Consider the following 18,400-nt stretch of genomic DNA (forward strand, 5'->3'; position numbering starts at 1 on the left):
GAGACTCCTACTCTCAAGAACTAGCGAAACTTCCTCTTTGAAAGCCTTCTATTAAATAAAAGCATCATGGGTGGACTTTCTTTGAGTCCCTGGTGCTATTGCCTCAGTCTTCACAGTTCACGCCTGGGTAAGACTCAAGTATTTTGCTGAAAATACAGTGAGATAGTTGGGGTGCGGGGGTGTTGACTTCTCTCGAGTCCTTTTATTTGTTTGCCTCTGTCACCTCCTAGAACTCAGCACCTGGAGAGCCCAGACCAGGTCTGCTGGAAGCAGCTTTGGCTGTGCCTCTGTCCGTGCCCCTGCAGAAGTTAGGACAGTCATCTGATAGCATTGATGAATGGCAATGGCGGGCAGCCTATTGCCCTGTTCAAGGCTCCATTTTGTTTGAGTGAACACTGAGAGAGGAAGCACCAGGCTGACTTCCTCGGAGATATACCAGAAAATTGGGTTAGTCCATCTCAGCTCCCCAATGGTGATGAGGAAGGTGATGATGAGGACAACATAGCACCTCGTATGTGCTCAGGATTGTATCAGGTGCTTCATACATTACCTCTAACCCTCTCAACCACTCTATGAACTAGGTACTGTTACACTCATTTTGCAAATAAGAAAAAAAGGAGGCTGACTGGCTGGCCCAAGGTCACACTACACTATAAAAGTGGGATCAGGAGTCAAGTCCAGATCAGTCTGAATGAAAAGTTGTTTTGTTTGTAATTTTATCTCTTCTTGGCCATTCAATTTATAAAGTCAAAATTGATAGGAGCTCTTAAATTTTGAAAAACTGGAGAGTCTTGTTTTTGGAAAAGAATTTATTGAGAAGGTAATTGCCTGCGACTATAGTGACAGTTGCTATATAAATGGATCAACTCATAGATAATGAGAGTGTATATTCTGAGACTATGTCTGACTGCTGAGAGCCAGCCTGGCGTTCCACCTATTGCTGGGGTGGGGCTGGGAGTAGGTGACCATATCAATGAACAATGAGGTATCCTCAGATGCCCCAAGGCAAGAGGCTGAGAATCAATGTCTCTTGCACTCAGCACATTGTAGGGCATTCATCAGCCCGCATGCAAGGACAGAACAAAATCCATTATTATCAGTTTAGAGGTTGGCAGCATGACCTTTGGAAACACACAGGTTCCAACAAAAACATTCTGTTCAAGCTAGTGTATTATTGCTTCATTTATTCATTCTTTTATACATTCACTCATTCATGCATTCAAAAAATATTCACTCTAATACGTAAAGCACTGTCCTAAGCATGGGACTATGGGATATGTGCCTGTGTGTGTATGTGTGAAAAGATGCATCAGGAACAGACACAGACTTCAAGGAACTTACAGGCTAATATGGTGCTTCTTCAACTTAAAAAAATTTCTGCTCCCTCATCATAAAAAATACATTTTACATCATAGCTTGGTATGCACATACACAACTGAAAGTTTCATAAAACATTGATCCTTAAAACCTATAATATATTCTGATGTTTTGTAGTTTAGTCTATTATAACTACTCTAATTCAACAAGGGCAGAATGGTTTGCATGAGAGAATGATATGGTGGTCCAGATAAAAGCAGAGATTTACAGGTATGTATGAGTGTGTGTCTATACATGCATGGTTGTGTGCAGACAGCAGGGAAGAAATCAAGTAAACCTTTTCAGATGATGAAGTATTTAGGTTGGGCCTTAAAAGATGGGCAGCATGAGGAGCTGAGTAGCATTCCAGGGAGAGGAGTCAGCATGTGAAAATGCATCACAGTAGACAAAAAAGCTGGGTTCATAAAGGTCCACAGTGGAAGTAAGATAAGTTTTGGCCAAATCAAGGAGTGAACGGGTATGAAATGAAGGTTTTCAGCAATAAATGTAAGGGTCAGGATTGTGTTTAAAGAAAATTCATAGATGGGATCAGAGGAAGGAGAATTGGTGACAAGTTCCCACCTTGCCCTGGGAACGTCTGCCCGCACATGAGTGTCATGGCACAAAGGCCCACCCTGGCTTTAACTGCATGAGAAGCAAACCAAGAATTCTACAGAGGATTTAGGCAGGATGATGGGTTAAGATAACCCAGAATATGATGCTTGGAAATGCCGAATGGAATATAACTTTTTAAAAAAGTGCAGAAATGAGTTCACAAGAAAGGCAAAGAAAGAGGAAAAGCAGGAGGGAGGGAGGCAGCATAGTGGCTGCCCAGGGGGAGGACAGCCACTCTCTTTATCCTAGAGGCTTTTGTTTTTGTCCACGTGGGGACAGGACACAAAGATGTGAGCCTTGAGAAGTGGGACACTGTAAATAAGACAGTTTACATAAAGTATGGTCCTAAACAATGAACTAGGGAAAATCTATCCACTGGTTCAAGAAGATGAAAAGATATTCCAGTGGTCTCTGCTTGGGTTCCAGGTAAAACAACAAGAAAAAAAATCACTCCCAAGAATTTGGAACTCATACATGAGTTTGGGATTTATATGTATATCACCTGCCAGGTGCAGGAATTTCCAAGCCAAGAAAGTAACAGAATATTTGGCCTCAGACAGTGATAAACTCTGGAACAACAGAAAGGAGCAAAAGCAAAACCCTGCTGAACAAACACTCCTACAACCATGAATATAAGGAAGACTCACAGAAAAACAAGCTCAGTTAAAGAATTCACAGTGAACACTTTCAAAATACATAGAAAGCAATCCACCATAGGCAAGAATTGGCAGTCAGAACAAACAGAAGTACAGGCTCCCAAATATTGACATAATAAAAACAATAACCTAAAGACATGTTTAAGGTGACAGAAGTCATAAAAGAAAAGTTGTAATCTTAAGAAAGGAGCAAAATACCTTGAAAATAAAACTTTAAATAGATTTTTAAAGAAAACCAAACAGCAGTGATAGGAATGAAATATATAGTCATCAAAATTAAAATTCCTCAATGGGTGGGTAAAATAACAGATTTATACATAACCTAAGAGAGCATTAATTAATTGGAAGATAGATCTGAAAAAAAATTACTCAGAATGTAGTAGAAAGAGACAAAGAGGTAGAATAATAAAAGAAGGGTCAAAAGATATGCAATATTACATGAGTAGGTACAATATATATCAATAGGGGTGCCCCCAAAAAAGAGAAAAGGAAAAGTGGAAAATGGCAATATTCACATATTTAATAGTTAAGAATTTTCCAGAATTGCTGAAAGATATAAACCTTCAAATCAAGAAGCACAAGAGTCTCAAACAGGAAAATAAAAATAAATCCCCATTCAAACACCATATAGTGAAACTGCTGAACATCAAAGACAAAGAAAAAAACCGTAAAAGCAAAACTAGGAAAAAAGTAAATAATCCACAAAGAAACAACAAGTCAACCACAGACTTTTCAACAGCAATGATAGAGGTAACACTGTGAAATGAAGTTTCAAATGTTCAAAGGGAGAATGAATGTCAACCTAGAATTCTATTCCCCGCTGAACCATCACTGATGAATGAGGCAGAAATAAAGACACTGGGATGCACAAGATTGAGTGATTCACCACCCACTGGCTCTTACTTAAAGAACTAAAAAAGATGTTCTTTGGGAAAAAGAAAATTTAAAGGAAAGGGAAAGGAGTAAGATGCAAGAAGGAATTGTATCTACTATATTATTTTCTGTGTGTACATTTTATGTTTTGAAATAAAAATATAAAAAAGACATAGGTGACCCCATTTAGCTCTTTTAGAACACTTTCCTTGGGAAAGGTGAAATAATGAGACTAGACAAGAACAACTGCTATTAAATGTCCTCATGAAGTGATAAAAATAGAATAAAATTGACTTATCCATAAATATTTAGGTATATGACCTGAGTATCTTTTGGGTGCAAAAAGCAACAAGTTTAATATGTTTACAAACAAAAAAATCTAAAATTTTATTTTGGTAGAATATTTTTATTTCCTGTCCTTTTTTTTCCTTTAATGTTAGCTATTTGGATATTGGAAAGACATAAATAAAATCTTAAATTTACTTTAATGTTGTACATAACTTATTGCACACAATTTGTCTAATAGTCATGGACTTCTGCAAGAGTCAATCCTTTAAAAATAACCCCCCAAAATACAGATTCCTTAGTAGTCCTCTAAAGAGTGAATCGATATATCCAAATTTTTGAAAATTACCTTTGCCACCTTCACACTTTAGTTATAGTAAGGCTAATAGAATACAATTTTGTGATTTGATAAACCCACATAAGTTCAGCATTTTAAAGGATTCAGTGTCTTTCCAAAAGAAGCTAACTTAGCAAGAGAAATAGTAGGGGACATTTATTACAATTCACCTTAAGTGTACTCTACATGCATAAAAAAAATACCTCTTCTTTATGGCTATAGGACAAAATGCCAAATGCACATTTACACTCTTAGAATCGGGTGACAAACCACAGAATTCAGTCACATTTATCCTCCCATAAGTAAGCAAATATGAGGATAGACAATTACTAAGCATTTTTCAGCAGGCAAGAAAAGGATATGACACAGAAGCTTATATCTCTGCCAAAAAATACAAGGGAAATGAAAGTCTCTTTTATAAAGAATAACTATACTAAAAATTGATTGGATATATCTCTTCAGCTAAAAACATGAAGTGTGTCTACTCGGCTATCAGCACCCAGCAGAATCCCTAGATCTGCGTACACAAGAAAGGTTTGCTGATGATGAGAACTTACATTTCTTCTTTTCAGTTTTTCTTGTTCAGGACATTTTAGTTGTGTCATAGAATGGAACAAAAATGTCTACCTCTAATTAAAAGAAGGCTGTGGCATATGTGAATTTTTCAGACCTACTGCTTACTCCAAGAAGAAAAAACAAACTCTAAGCAAACAAATTCCAAGCTGAATAAAGATGAAAAAAGTTAAACCCAAACTATTTTACTTTATAAATTCTTAACAGTAAACTCTTATTTTGAAAACATGGATGGCTCAAAAGGTGTCAGGACCTAGCATTCTAAGCATCTCTTTCAACTTTTGTACAACTTCCCAGTTGCTCAGGAAAATTTACTAGGATACACAATTTCAGAGAGCCTTGATCGGCCATTGGTGCACTTTTCTTGTGCTATGGGGGTGAAATGAATCTTCCTTGTGCCTTACCACTGTCTCCTTAAACTCCCTTATGTCCTCGAGCCGAAGACTCCCTCTACCAAGGAGACACAAGTTCCAGGGATGAGCCCTGTTCTGGGCAATGGGAATTTGGGTGCTTGGCTTGGGTGACTCAAGTTACAGGGAAGCCCTGTGTCAGTTTAAGAAGTTAGCAATGGTGTCTATGATGGTCTCTTAACATGAAGAAGGCCATGCGAAGACCAGCAGTAAAGTGTAAGGGTGCAGAGGTGGACTCTAAAGACACCCAGCTTGAGTTTAAATCAACACTGTGTGACCTTGGGCAATTATTTAACCCTCTCTGTGCCAACTTTCCCCATCTGTAAATGTGATATCAACACTACCTACCTAAGGTCGCTGTGACGATTACAGGACATAATAAGTTAAGCACAGTGGCTGGCACACAGTGAGTATATCATAAATATCGGCTCTTATTAATAGTAAGAGTAGAGCCGGGCGCGGTGGCTCACGCCTGTAATCCTAGCTCTTGGGAGGCCGAGGCGGGCGGATTGCTCAAGGTCAGGAGTTCAAAACCAGCCTGAGCAAGAGCGAGACCCCGTCTCTACTATAAATAGAAAGAAATTAATTGGCCAACTGATATATATATAAAAAATTAGCCGGGCATGGTGGCTCATGCCTGTAGTCCCAGCTACTCGGGAGGCTGAGGCAGAAGGATCGCTCGAGCCCAGGAGTTTGAGGTTGCTGTGAGCTAGGCTGATGCCACGGCACTCACTCTAGCCTGGACAACAAAGCGAGACTCTGTCTCAAAAAAAAAAAAAAAAAAAAAAAAAAATAGTAAGAGTAGGAGAAACAAAAACATGAATGAATGGGAAAAAAGTATAGTACTAAGAATAAATTTGAATGATTTAAACTGTAGAAACAAGAAACATTTTCCATAACTATAGAAATTCAATATGTGAAAAGAATTTTATGAATAGAATGCATAAAATTGATCTAACAAAAACTATAAAGTGCAAAGTTTGTAACTTTCAGGTAAATACATTTAGACATTCTTGAATTTTGATTCTCATACCTGAAGTTGTGATTCTTATAAAGGTCATTTTTAACAGATCATGTGCTACATCATATAACAGATTTTCAGAGACTTGTGGACTCAGTGATATTGCACTTAATTATTTTAAGTTATGAGTCTGCAAAGCAAACTTCTGATTATCTTCTTATTGCCCCAGTAACCTCACAGAAGGCACAAAGCTGTGCTTCATAGAAACAGCTGCGTCACTCTGAATTCCTTTCCTTTTCTCTTATTGTGTGCCCTCTGCCAAGGTCAGAAAACAAGTAATCTGAATCTGCCAATTGCACTGTCTTCCTTCCTGACTGTCTCTTAAGAGATTCAGCATTCTTTAGAGCCCTGCTAGAGCAATTAACATAAGGCGGACACACGCCTGCCTGCCTTTGTTCTAGCAGAAGCATCTGCAAAGAAAGACACTGACGTCCAAGGGCATCATCTATCTAATGAGAGATCTAAAGGTAAGTGAGTCAAAAATTTCCTGTCTTCCAATTTTCAGAAATCTAACTGGAGTTTCTAAACAACTCACCAGCACACTTCCCCTAACAATATAGTACCCAGACCATATGTTCTCAAACTGAAAGTCTAGACAAGCCACTTGAACAAGGATAATTTTTTCTTATTTACTTTACAAACTGGACAAAAGATTTTGCCTGAAGTGTATATATATTTTACGCATATATTACATGTACGTATATAACAGAGACTCTGAACACAATTTTCTATGATTAATACTTCTTGTTAAATTATGCTTATTAGTCCTCAATGCAGCACTGAAATGCTACTGAGTCGTATTTGCTGAAGATTGTTTTAAAGTCCTTGACACTCAAATTTTTTTCCTTAAATCAGGAAACCTAATTATTATCTTTCAAAAATTACCTATGATTTTTTTTTTAAAAGCCTTTATAAATTAGGGAGAAAGCAATCTATCCTTTGTTAGAACAGTAAAGACTAGTATATTCAGCCAAAGGTGAATTTAAAAGGAGGCAAGCGGTGTTTCAAGGCACGTACTTACCAGGGGTTCTGCCATAATGATGCGAATCTTGCGCTCAGCCTGAGTGGTAAAGTTGACAAATAAACTCTTGAGGACATATTCTCCTGGTTTGCTGTCTGGGTCCACGTTGATGGGTAACATGGTTGGCGGACCTTTCTCCCTGTGCGTGCCAGAAGCAGGTGGAACTGGAGGTTTGATATAACCGTTGCCAACTGGAGACGCTGAAAAAACAGGACGGACATTCTTACTGGCTGAAAATAATGTCAGACATATTCACATGGGCTGGGTTAAACCACAAATGTCAGGATATGAATCGTATCAAGGATGTTGCACTTAATATAAGCTGGCCTTATTCTTTAGAAATGGTGTCAGAATTTAATTATTTTGATTACATTTGTTTGTGTGATGCCATATTTGATCATCTCAAAATTCTTTTGGTCACCACATTGCTTTAGTTAAATTATATTTACCTAAAACAAGCTCATAATACAGCGATAAATCTTACAAAATTTAAGGTGTTTTTGGCTGCTTTTTTTTTTTGATTTTTTTTGGCATATTATGGGGGTACAGATTTTAAGGTTTCAATAAGTGCCCTTTCCCCCTCCCCCCACAAGTCTAAGTTTCCAGCATGACCATCCCCCAGATGGTGCACATCTCACTCATTATGTATGTATATACCCGCCTACTTCTTTCTTATATTCTAGGGAAATGGTGGTCCTGTTTAGAAAAGGGGTAGAAAATGTACATGGAAAAAAAGTGATCCCTTGTCCAAGTTTTCTTAATGGCCAGGAGCTCTCTGTCTTTTGTGCTTCATTCTAATGATGAAAAAGATTCTGGGGTCATCCCTTCTAGAAGTCTCTAAGAATGAATTTTCAGAAGCCCACCTGGCTCTTGCTCCAAAGAGTGTTGCATCACTTGAAAGATAAAACTCTCAGGCAGTGCCCTGTTTATGCCGCCTGAGGTGTGGGTTTCACCCTCACTGGCCCTTTGGTTCAAGCTGGGATGCCCCTTTTCCTCCTTTATACAATAATGTAAATTCCTTATTTGGACTAGATCTTGAATGGAGGCAGCTATCAGTGCTCCCAGGGAATGGCTTCCATTCAGAATGCAACAATCAGACAACTGTATTAATTACATAGTTACTGGAAAAAATGTTTTAAAATTCACAAATGAAGTTTCATGTTTCTCTACTTTTTATGATACATGACAGGTTAAATTCTAGCATGCACCATCCCCCTGCACCTAGGTACTTATAAGATGGTCAGTTATTAATATCCAATGAAGGAAATGTAAGATCAAGTGGGCCTAGGATAGAGGCATCACGAATGCTGAGAAAAGGAAGTATATGGAAAGTATATAGTAAAATGGAAGTATATAGTTTTGGATGATTGGCTACAGAGATTAAAGGAAAGAATCATGAAAAAAAGTGGATTTCTCATTTGGATATTAAGGGAATGGGGGTGTCTTTGATAAGAAAGGGGGAACAAAGTTCTCCATGAAAGCTGAATGTTCTTCTTGTAACTACAAATAAATATAAGGCTTCTCTTACCTTCTATCCCAAATTCTGAGGAAGCCATACAAACATTTTATTTATTCTATTGAACTATAAACATGTCTCCAACGTTATGTTAATGATTTGCCCTCATCTTCCTACCCCTTCCTCTGTAATTCACTGAACCTGACATACAGTTGAGGGGTCCCTTACATCGGACAGGTCTACCCAGGTCTTAACCACCACTAAAGTGTAAGAATACGGCCTCTCAAGTCATACAAATAAAATGAAATGTGTTGCATATCATCTTGTTTCCTCTCCATTTCCATCAGCCATGTCCTAGTCCAGGCCCTTGGAAATCTATGGCTAGATTAATACAACAGCCTCCTTGCAGACTTTATTTCATCTGCTTTACATACCAAACTAATCTTTTTCTTGCATGGCTTCAATCATAACACTTTTCTGCTCAAAATTGTCAGCACCTCTTGATCACCATTATCAAGCCCCAGCACATCAGCCTTCAGCAGTCTTCCTCCACCCTGTGCCCAAGTCCTCTTTATGCTCCAACTGTCCCAACAGCACACTACGCTTGTTTAGTCCTCCTTTCTCTTCTGTGGCTCCTTTCCACTCTTCTCTGCCCATCTATTTCTCCTCTTTCTTCAGAGCCACTTCTGGTCTCCTGTTTGCACAACACCTACTGTGTTTCCCCGAAAATAAGACAGGGTCTTATATTTATTTTTCCTCAAGAAGACACCCTAGGGTTTATTTTCAGGGGATGTGTTATTTTTTTAAGTACAGTACAACAATCTACATTTATTCAAATATAGTTAAGTAATCTTCTTCTGGAACATCATCATAACTCTCCAAACCCTGAATTCCATCCTGAATTTTGCAACTCTATTTCCTTTAGAACCATTGGCCCCAATGTCTCATGTTGAGCAATAGAGCTCTCATGGGGCAGATGAAAAGGGCTGCTCGTCTTCTTTACCACTCCACGATGAAATGCATGGATTGTGCAGATACGCTGAGTAGCTATGCCCATCACTAGGTCTTATTTTGGGGGTAGGGCTTATATTGTGTGCAAATGCTTAGAAATCCTGTTAGGGCTTATTTTATGGGTAGGTCTTATTTTCGGGGAAACACAGTACCTCCACTAGGTCAATCCTCACTGAATAGTTTGCATAACAAGAATTAAACATTTAGCCCAAATTGTTTGGTGTTTTGCTTTATCCTGTGCATCCTAAATTACCTAAGAAAGACACAAAAGAGAGCTGCCAAGTGAAGTAATTATCATTTGGAGACGAGGTTTTGCTTAGGGTTGGCCCTGTTATTGAACCACATACTCTTCTAGCTAGATCCCCTAAAAGTTCCCTAATAAGAATGTAGCCTCCCAGATGTAACATAGAGTTTACTGCACAGATAACAGTTAATCAATCTCCTTAAGTTACTAACTAAAAATGGCATCTGACTTGATTTATGTAGGTCCTAAAGTGATTCGTGGGGTGGGAGCTATGTGACCAGAGTCAGTATGTCAGAGTTTTTAAAGAACAGGGTGCCACAGTTGCAATGGAAGAGTCTGTTATTAAACGGTACTGCAAACAGCTTACTAAAAGGTACTATTTATTCTAAAGGGGCACATTCAAAATCAAGTGATGGAAATAAAGTCCTGACCACTCCTTTGCGTCACCTCCTACTCTGTCAATGCAGGTACCTTGCAGAAATAGGACACCTCCCGAACTCCAACTTAAAGAGGGACATCATATTTCAAGATAGCTTCCTAATGTACAAGGGCATCATGCCACAGAACTGTAGACTGGACTATAAACCTAAAATGTCTATTTTGAGTGCAACTTTTTATTACCTTTGGTTTTCCACAGGATTTAATTCATTTCTGGATGACAGCAATAATTGGGTTGATGTAATATGTACACTAATTGCAAGACAAGATCCATAATTGCATGACTCTGGGGCCTAAAAGTCGTCGTATTTACAGTGAGAGCCCTTTCCTAAGAGTGACCTCCAACAGTCCTCCTGCAAAGATGCATTTTGAATCAGATAGCCGAAATCCAGATACCCGAATACCTCTCAGACAAATACCCCTCCCATTTAAAAGGCTAATGTGCCAATTCACTGCTATTGTAAGAAATATTATTTACCTGCACTTCAAAGCCGGACATCTTTGTGAGTACAAAAGTCTGTGTGAATAGCCTTAGTGAGCTGGAACTATCCTAGCCCAGCCAAGCCCTGTGCCAGAGCAGAAAATGATTCAAGGGGTCATCGCTCATCATTCTAAGTTTCAAACGCCTGGGCAGATGGAGATGCATGAAAGCTAATGGGGTAAATGTCCTTGAACTGGGTTCATCCCAAGTGGACCTCTTCATCCTACCACAATTAATATATAACAAATCCCTAGCCATTTGTCAGGATAATTTTCAAAAGGAAACATCATGACATGGCACTCTTCAGGACCTCAGTTATTTGATGACAATACAGCTGAGACTAGGAAATTCATGTTCCCTGGTAGTCCAAATTGAGTCATAAAGTCTACACTAGTCTAAACATTAGAACATAAATTATCATTAGACAAAAAATCATCAGATCCTCCCTCAGCACTTGCTTGTCTTAAATTTATACCTAATTAAGCCTATGTGTACAGATTCTAAGTTCACAATAGTCTGGAAACAGAAACTTATAAAGGAAGGGTGTAACTTCTGTGGGTAGAAACACTAGCAGCAAAAAAAGCAGAAAAGGTGGCATAATTTAGAAAGGTTCTAGAACTTAAACATGCAGTTGCCTGAATCCAACTGTCTCACAGGCTTGGGGGCTTTGATCACTCCATCCAGCATGTTGTCACAATTGATGTGCACAATGATGAGCTTGATTCACAAAGAAAGGTAAAAGTGAGGTGGGAAAAAGAGTGATATAAATTTCTAAGAGGTTTCTGTGTCAAAAAGAGAAAACTAAAAATCCTTTTGGTGTATAAAAGGGAGAAACTCACTGCCTCTAAGAATTTAGCTCTGAGGAATTAAATCTATTTCTTCATAGGTCTAATTTTTAACTGAAATTTATTTTTGATTGAAAAAACAAAACAAAATGTGGATGTAGTAATAGCCACACTGAGGCCCTCCCTTTTCCAGTTTTGCAAATGCAGGCAGGGACTGTTTGAATCTATTCCTCTCCACCTGGGGTGTTCTCCTTGCTCTCAGCCTCTCAAGCAAATCCACCTGCCCCTTCAGGGGCCAGGTCAACGACCCCTCTTCCACCTGAGCTCTGCCTTCCAGCGCCACCCAGCTGCCCCCAAGATCAGCTTTCTCTCAACACCAGATATCTGGAAATACAGATCCCCCATGATAAAAGGGTCCTGACAGGTCAACTTTATCTCATCTTTGCCATCCAAATATTTGTCTTGAAGCAACAAATTTTAATATGTTGTATTAAAATTTTTTCCCATTTAATTCTCTGGCATATGATAATTTTTAAACAATATTTTTTATTTATGTTTAATTGTGGAAAAGTACACATAGTTTACCATCTTATCCATTTTTAAGTGTACAATTCAGTGGCATCCATGTGATGAATTTTTTAGCTCCAACTCCATCTGCCTTAATTCTCCTTTCATTCTTCCTCCTGTCTTTCTCTTTTCACCTAATAGCCCAATTTCTCTAAAAAGTCATTCAAACCAGTGCTCCTGGGGTGGGGGCTGAGGAGGAGTGGAGAGGAAGACTGTTACTTTCACATATTAATCAGGTTTTTAATTATTGAATCCTTTTGAAATTTGTCTTCACTTTATATTTTCTCATTGACATTTTAATCTTGGATTAAATATGGCCTAATTTTTCTCCATTGCCTTCTTTTGTCTTAAATGGATTTTGTAGATGTTCTGTGATTATTCTTATTCTAAATTCTGTTCCTAATTGGTTTTGCTGGACAGTTTCAGGAGATGTTTTCCCTCTTTCACCGGGTGTCTATGTTTTATATCAAGCAAGGTCCATGCCTTAAACTATGTTTTACACTTGCAGTCCATTCATTTTCTCTTCATTAGATTTATCTATGACCAAAGTGATGATCTTTTGAACATGACTCTATTTCTCCCTGACAATTTCATTGACTAATAACTTAATGTTTAGGCTGGCTGCTCTTAGCTGGCTTAGGTCTTCAGTACACTTTCCCTAAGTTACTAACATTTCCAGGAATGACTAACTTCCTAACTATAGCACCAATAAGAACACCTCCACAGCTCATAGTTCAGCTACATTTTTATTATGATACAAGAGAAAAATAAAATGAGTTTACTTATATAAGAGCCCCAAAGGCTAACAGTGGCAGTAGATGTTGCAAGAAAGCAATTGGTTTTCTTGATCAGATTTTCAGAGAAGTAATACCATCTCTCATTAGAAGCTATTGTTCATTCATTCATTCATTTCAACCATTATTTATTTAATAAGTTCATAGATTTCAGGCACTGTTCTAAGCACTGGGAAGATAGAGGCAAACAGAGCCCATGGTTCCTGCCATGATGGAGCTTACATTATATTGAAGCAGGATAACATAATCAGCAGTTTTCATGTGCACACGTGTGCATGTGTGCACGTGCGCGCGCGCACACACACACACACACTATGTCAGAATGCAATTAAGTTCTAAAAGAAAAAGGAAAAATTAAACAGAATAAGTGGCTCTTATTAACCTGCTCTTCTGTATCTTCCCAAAGACGTTCAGATGCTACAGTTTGGAGCTGCTTCAGGGAGGAAGGAAAGCTGAGTGTATTCTTGGTGTCTAAGAGAATTCAGACACATGTGGCTGGGTCAAGATCTGCTTTCCGATCTGTCCTTTGGACTGTCCCATACATATCTGTGTGTCAGTTTGGGTGGAGATGAGAATTTTCACCAATCTGTGAAGGGCATAAATCAAAATGCCCAAGGGCACATGGCTTCCCTACCTTCTTTCCAAAGTACAATCTTCCTTGGGAAAGAGAGACTTTTGCCTGCTTTTTCATCATCTTGCAAAGACAGACAAGCACACAGCCAGTTTTTCAAAACACTCAATATTTTTTCTGATGCTCACATTACTGAAATCTGACCCCTAGCATTTGAAATAAAAAATGGTTTCCTTTTTTTCTAAAGTGTCCCTGAGATTATATATGGTAACCAACCATTCGAAGTAGACACTCACCCCAGAAATGGGGTCCGATTAAGCAAACTTACTTTATAGAGATCTATGTAATCTTACCTTTCAACAAAGAAGCAAATTTATGACATTTCTTTGTTGAATATAAATTATCCTTTCTGCTAGTTCTCAATATCTCATTCATTTTTCAAGTTCTGAAGGTGAACCCTGTTAGTTATCGAGAGCTGGGATCTTTCTTCAGGACCACGATTTTCCCCCTAAATCCTTCTTTTCCCGTAAGACTTTCTTAGTTTACTGGCATTACAGGAACATTTCATAAAACATAACAAACCGAGGATGACGCAGCTTCTGTAAGAATGTGTCACACTGTGTATAGAACAATAATAAATTGCCCACTAATGCATTTATGAGGGTGCTTAAGAAATAGCATGTACAAAGGTACTGCAAATACTCAAAATGACCAGAAACTCTGGAAGTTGTGCAAAGTAAAGTAGGATTAAAAAAGAAAAACAAAAGCCCTTCAAACATGATAGGAAGAATTATTTTCCTCTGAAGAATACCATTAAAAAATGGAAAATGTTGGAGTAAGAGAAACAATTAATTTGAGCAACAGAAAATGATTGCTTAACAAAGTGATGAATGATTCTTAAATAATTTTATATATTTTAAAGTATATCAAGAAAAGAATGTCAGGTAAAAAAAATATACCCCAAAACAAGTTTTGTCTTGGAAAAAAATATCCAAAACCATGCTTAATTGATTTGTACTTAATTTCCATAAAATTCTGATAATATGAAATACGCCTTCCATTTTTATGGATTACACACATTCCTTCTTTCTTTTACATTATTTAGGTCTCCTACAGTTCTCACATTATATGCCTTCAATTTTAGGGTCCACAAGACATCTCTAGAGTAATTAGTATGTTTAATCCTTAAAATAATCCTAGAAGGCCAAACAATCTTCCTTTTACAGACAAGACTATGAGGTTCAGAGAGGTTAAGTGACTCATCTAAGGTCACAGTGTGGTCAACTCAGGATCTGAACCCGTGTCTGTTTGACAACATATCTGTGAGCCTCCCATATCACCTTGCCTATTTTTTATGTATTGAAAACAATTTTTATCTTATTGTGGTAAGAACACTTAACATGAGATCTACTCTGTTAACAAATTTTTAAGTGTACAATACATTATTGTTAACTATAGGCACAATATTGTATAGCAGATCCCTAAAACTTATTCATCTTGCTTAACTGAAACTTTATGCCTGCTGATCAGCAATTCACCATTTCCTCCTCCCTGCAGCCACTGGCAATGCCATTTTGCTCTTGGATTTTATGAATCTGCTTATTCCATATATTTCATATAAGTGAAATCATGCAATATTTGTCCTTCTGTGATTGGTTTATTTCACTTAGCATGATGTCTTCAGGGTGCACTTATGTTGTTGTATATTATAAAATTTCCTTCTTCTTTAAGGTGGAAAAATATTCCATTGTATGTCTATACCACATTTTCTTTTTTTTTCATGTGGAAGCTGAGGAATATTCTTTATATTAAATAAGTAGTTCGTGTTACTTTAAAATTATACATATCTAAGTTTATGCCCTTAAACTACATATGAAGATCTAGATATAATATGCATGAAGTGAGATATTTCCTTTTTTTAAATGTCTTTCTTAACTTTATTTTTTTAAATTTTAAAATATTACGGAGTACACATGTTTTTGATTACATGTATTAATTTTGTTGAGACTCAACCATATGGGTTATAAGTGTTCATTGTACCCCTTATATACTTTTTCACCCATCCCTTCCTCCCCGCTCCTCCCTGCTTGATTTCTACAGAGTTTACTTCCCTCTGTGCACATGTGTGCTCATCAGTTAGTTCCAATTTAATAGTGAGTACATGTGGTATGTGTTTTTCCATTCTTTTAGATACTTATTTTCTTTTACACATTCATCATTCGTTGATGTAGTTGTATCACACAAGATTCTCACTCTGTCTTTCAAAACAAATCAGCTGCCTAGATGAAGACTGAATGAAATAAGTCCCGTTATCCACAGGTTTGGCCCTGGCATAAATTAGTTGTAGGGTTTTAAGGAATGATGAAATAAAATATAAAAAAAGTCTTGATTTGGAGAATGAGGCTTCCTACAGATTAGTATAGTTGGATATTTTCTAGAAAGGCGAATACATCCTCAGGCCATGGTGGTCCCTACCTCCAGGTTGTCTGCCCTCTTGAACTAAAATGTACCTTTTAGCCATTCAAGGGGCTGCAAGACAGCCTGGGAGTAAAAATAGGAATTGAGAACCAAAGAACCATAAATATATATGAAATCCGATTAATGATGTACCTTGAAAAGGTCCAGCGACCATCCTTTCCTAGATACACTGATGCTACAACCTTTCATTGCCTGCAATTCTGATAAGGAACAAATGTACTTGAAGACACAGTTCTCTGTTTACCTGCAACTATGTCCTCTCAAAACCGTTTTTGTCTTTATTCTCCCCAAGACTGAATACTTTGGAGAGAGTGAAGCAATTCAATCAAGAGAGAGTTTGCATCAAGTATCCTCCCTGTTCTCTTTTCTCTTTTCCTCTCCCTTTCAGTATTTTATCTGAGAGAAATGACAGTAACACCTCAGTGATTTCCTTTATGAATGTCTGTCATCTGCTAAGATGTGATTACATGGACTTTCCCCTGATTTTCAAAGTAGGTACTGTCACCAGAGCCTGAAAGAATGTCTGCCAAGATCTCTGAGCAAAGGAAGATGAGGTTACATTGACATTTCAAGGTCCTTTCTCACCAAAGGGAGATTGAATAACCTGCTAGAGGCAGGATAATCCTGAATTTCAACTCCCTTTTTCTCCCCAGGAGAAACACAAACAGCTCTCATTCATGTGCCCCTCCCTGGCCCTCTTTCCTTCCTTCTTGTCACATTTTCTTCTCCTTTCTATTTTCTTCCCCTACTTCCTCATTTTATACAGCACGATCACATTAATTTGAACCAAGAATTCACATTGTGATCATTTGGACAATGCCTTGAATTTTTTAATGCTAACTTTAAAAGAGACTTGACTGGCTGACTTACAATGTGAATCACTGGTGCTCAGATTCACCTGGCAGGCTGGACCCCCCCACACCCACCCCATTCAGTGTCAGGTCTGGAGTGGAGCTGGAGAGTTTGCATCTCTAACCTGTCCCCAGATAATGCTGTTGGCCAGGGACCACACTCTGACACCATTGAGGTAAGTAAACAGGAAAGCAAAGGAGACCAATTAATCCAGTCAACAAAATTGTTTCCAGTTCTATTTCCCTATAGCTGTGCTTTCCAACCCCTGAACCTGGACTGGTACTGGTCTGGGGCCTGTTAGGAACCAGGCTGCACAGCAGGAGGTGAGCAGCAGACAAGCCAAGCTTCATTTGTATTTACAGCCACTCCCATCGCTCACATCAGCATTAGATTCTCATAGGAGTATGAACCCTACTGTAAAATGCACATGCGAGGGATCTAGGTTGCACATTCCTTATGTGAATGTGATGCCTGATGATCTGAGGTGGAGCTGAGGAGGTGATGCTAGTGCTGGGGAGCGGCTGCAAATGCAGATTATCATTAGCAGAGAGGTTTGACTGTATAGGGACCATGATAAATCAACTGCTTGCAGACTTATATCAAAACCCTATCAGTGAGTGGCAAATGACAATTAAGCTGCATCTGGTGGCAGGCTTTATAGTGGCAAGTGAGTTGATGTACTTCAATTGCACAGCTGCATCTGGTGGCAGGATTTAAGTCAGAATCTGACACTTATTTTAGTCCATGCATAGCCCACCCATTATTTTATTTATTTTATTTACTACTTCTGTTCACCTCTTTCCTGCACTTTGCACTTGTCTCAGCCACAGTTTTGGTAAGCCCACAAGCACAAGCTAACCCTAGCAAAAATGAACAAAAAACAAATATTGCCGGAGAGCTTCTGTGGAAAGGAGGAAAAATCCAATGATAAGACAGAAGAAGACTCAAAGAATGCGAAAAAAATGAAAGCTGTGTTTAAAAGAAAATACCAAGAGTCCTACTTAAATTACAGGTTCATTGCCACAGGTGATTCATATTCTCCAAGCCTGCTTTTTATAAGGTGGTGACTGGCTATCCAACAAGGCCATGAAACCTTCAAAACTGCTTTGCCACATGGAGACCAAGCACTATGCATTAAAAGACAAGCCTTTGGAGTTTTTCAAAAGAAAAATACATGAACATGTAGAACAGAAGCAATTACCCGAGGCCACCACTCGATCAAATGTGTCTGCCCTGAGAGCATCATTCTTAGTGGCTAACCACATTGCCAAAGCTAAGAAGCCCTTTACTTTCATGAAGAGTTGATCCTGCCTGCTGCTGAGGACATTTGCCATAAACTTTTAGGAGAGGCTGCAGTTCAAAAGGTGGCACATGTTCCTCTTTCTGCTAGCACCATAACTAAAAGAATGGATGAAATAACAGAGGATACTGAGGCACAATTGTTAGGATTAATGAGTCATCGTGGTACACATTCCAGGTTGATGAGTTTACTGACATTGACAAGGCAACAATGCTTGTTTTTGTGCGATATATTTTTCAGGAGGATGTACACAAGGATATGTTATGTGCACTTTTG

At 38.3% G+C, this 18,400-nt stretch overlaps 1 protein-coding gene across 7 annotated transcripts in view; it reads right to left on the reverse strand.

The window, feature by feature from the left end:
• FRY (FRY microtubule binding protein) overlaps nt 1–18,400 on the reverse strand; it is a 407,943-nt gene that overhangs the window by 186,614 nt on the left and 202,929 nt on the right. For all 7 annotated transcript variants that reach the window (XM_076009508.1, XM_076009506.1, XM_076009505.1 and 4 more), the window contains one exon: nt 7,148–7,347. In XM_076009508.1, the coding sequence (XP_075865623.1) occupies nt 7,148–7,267 (120 nt within the window). In that variant the 5' untranslated portion in view covers nt 7,268–7,347. The remainder of the gene's footprint in view (nt 1–7,147; nt 7,348–18,400) is intronic.

This window comes from Microcebus murinus, chromosome 13 (genome assembly GCF_040939455.1).
Source record: "Microcebus murinus isolate Inina chromosome 13, M.murinus_Inina_mat1.0, whole genome shotgun sequence".
NCBI lineage: Eukaryota > Metazoa > Chordata > Mammalia > Primates > Cheirogaleidae > Microcebus > Microcebus murinus.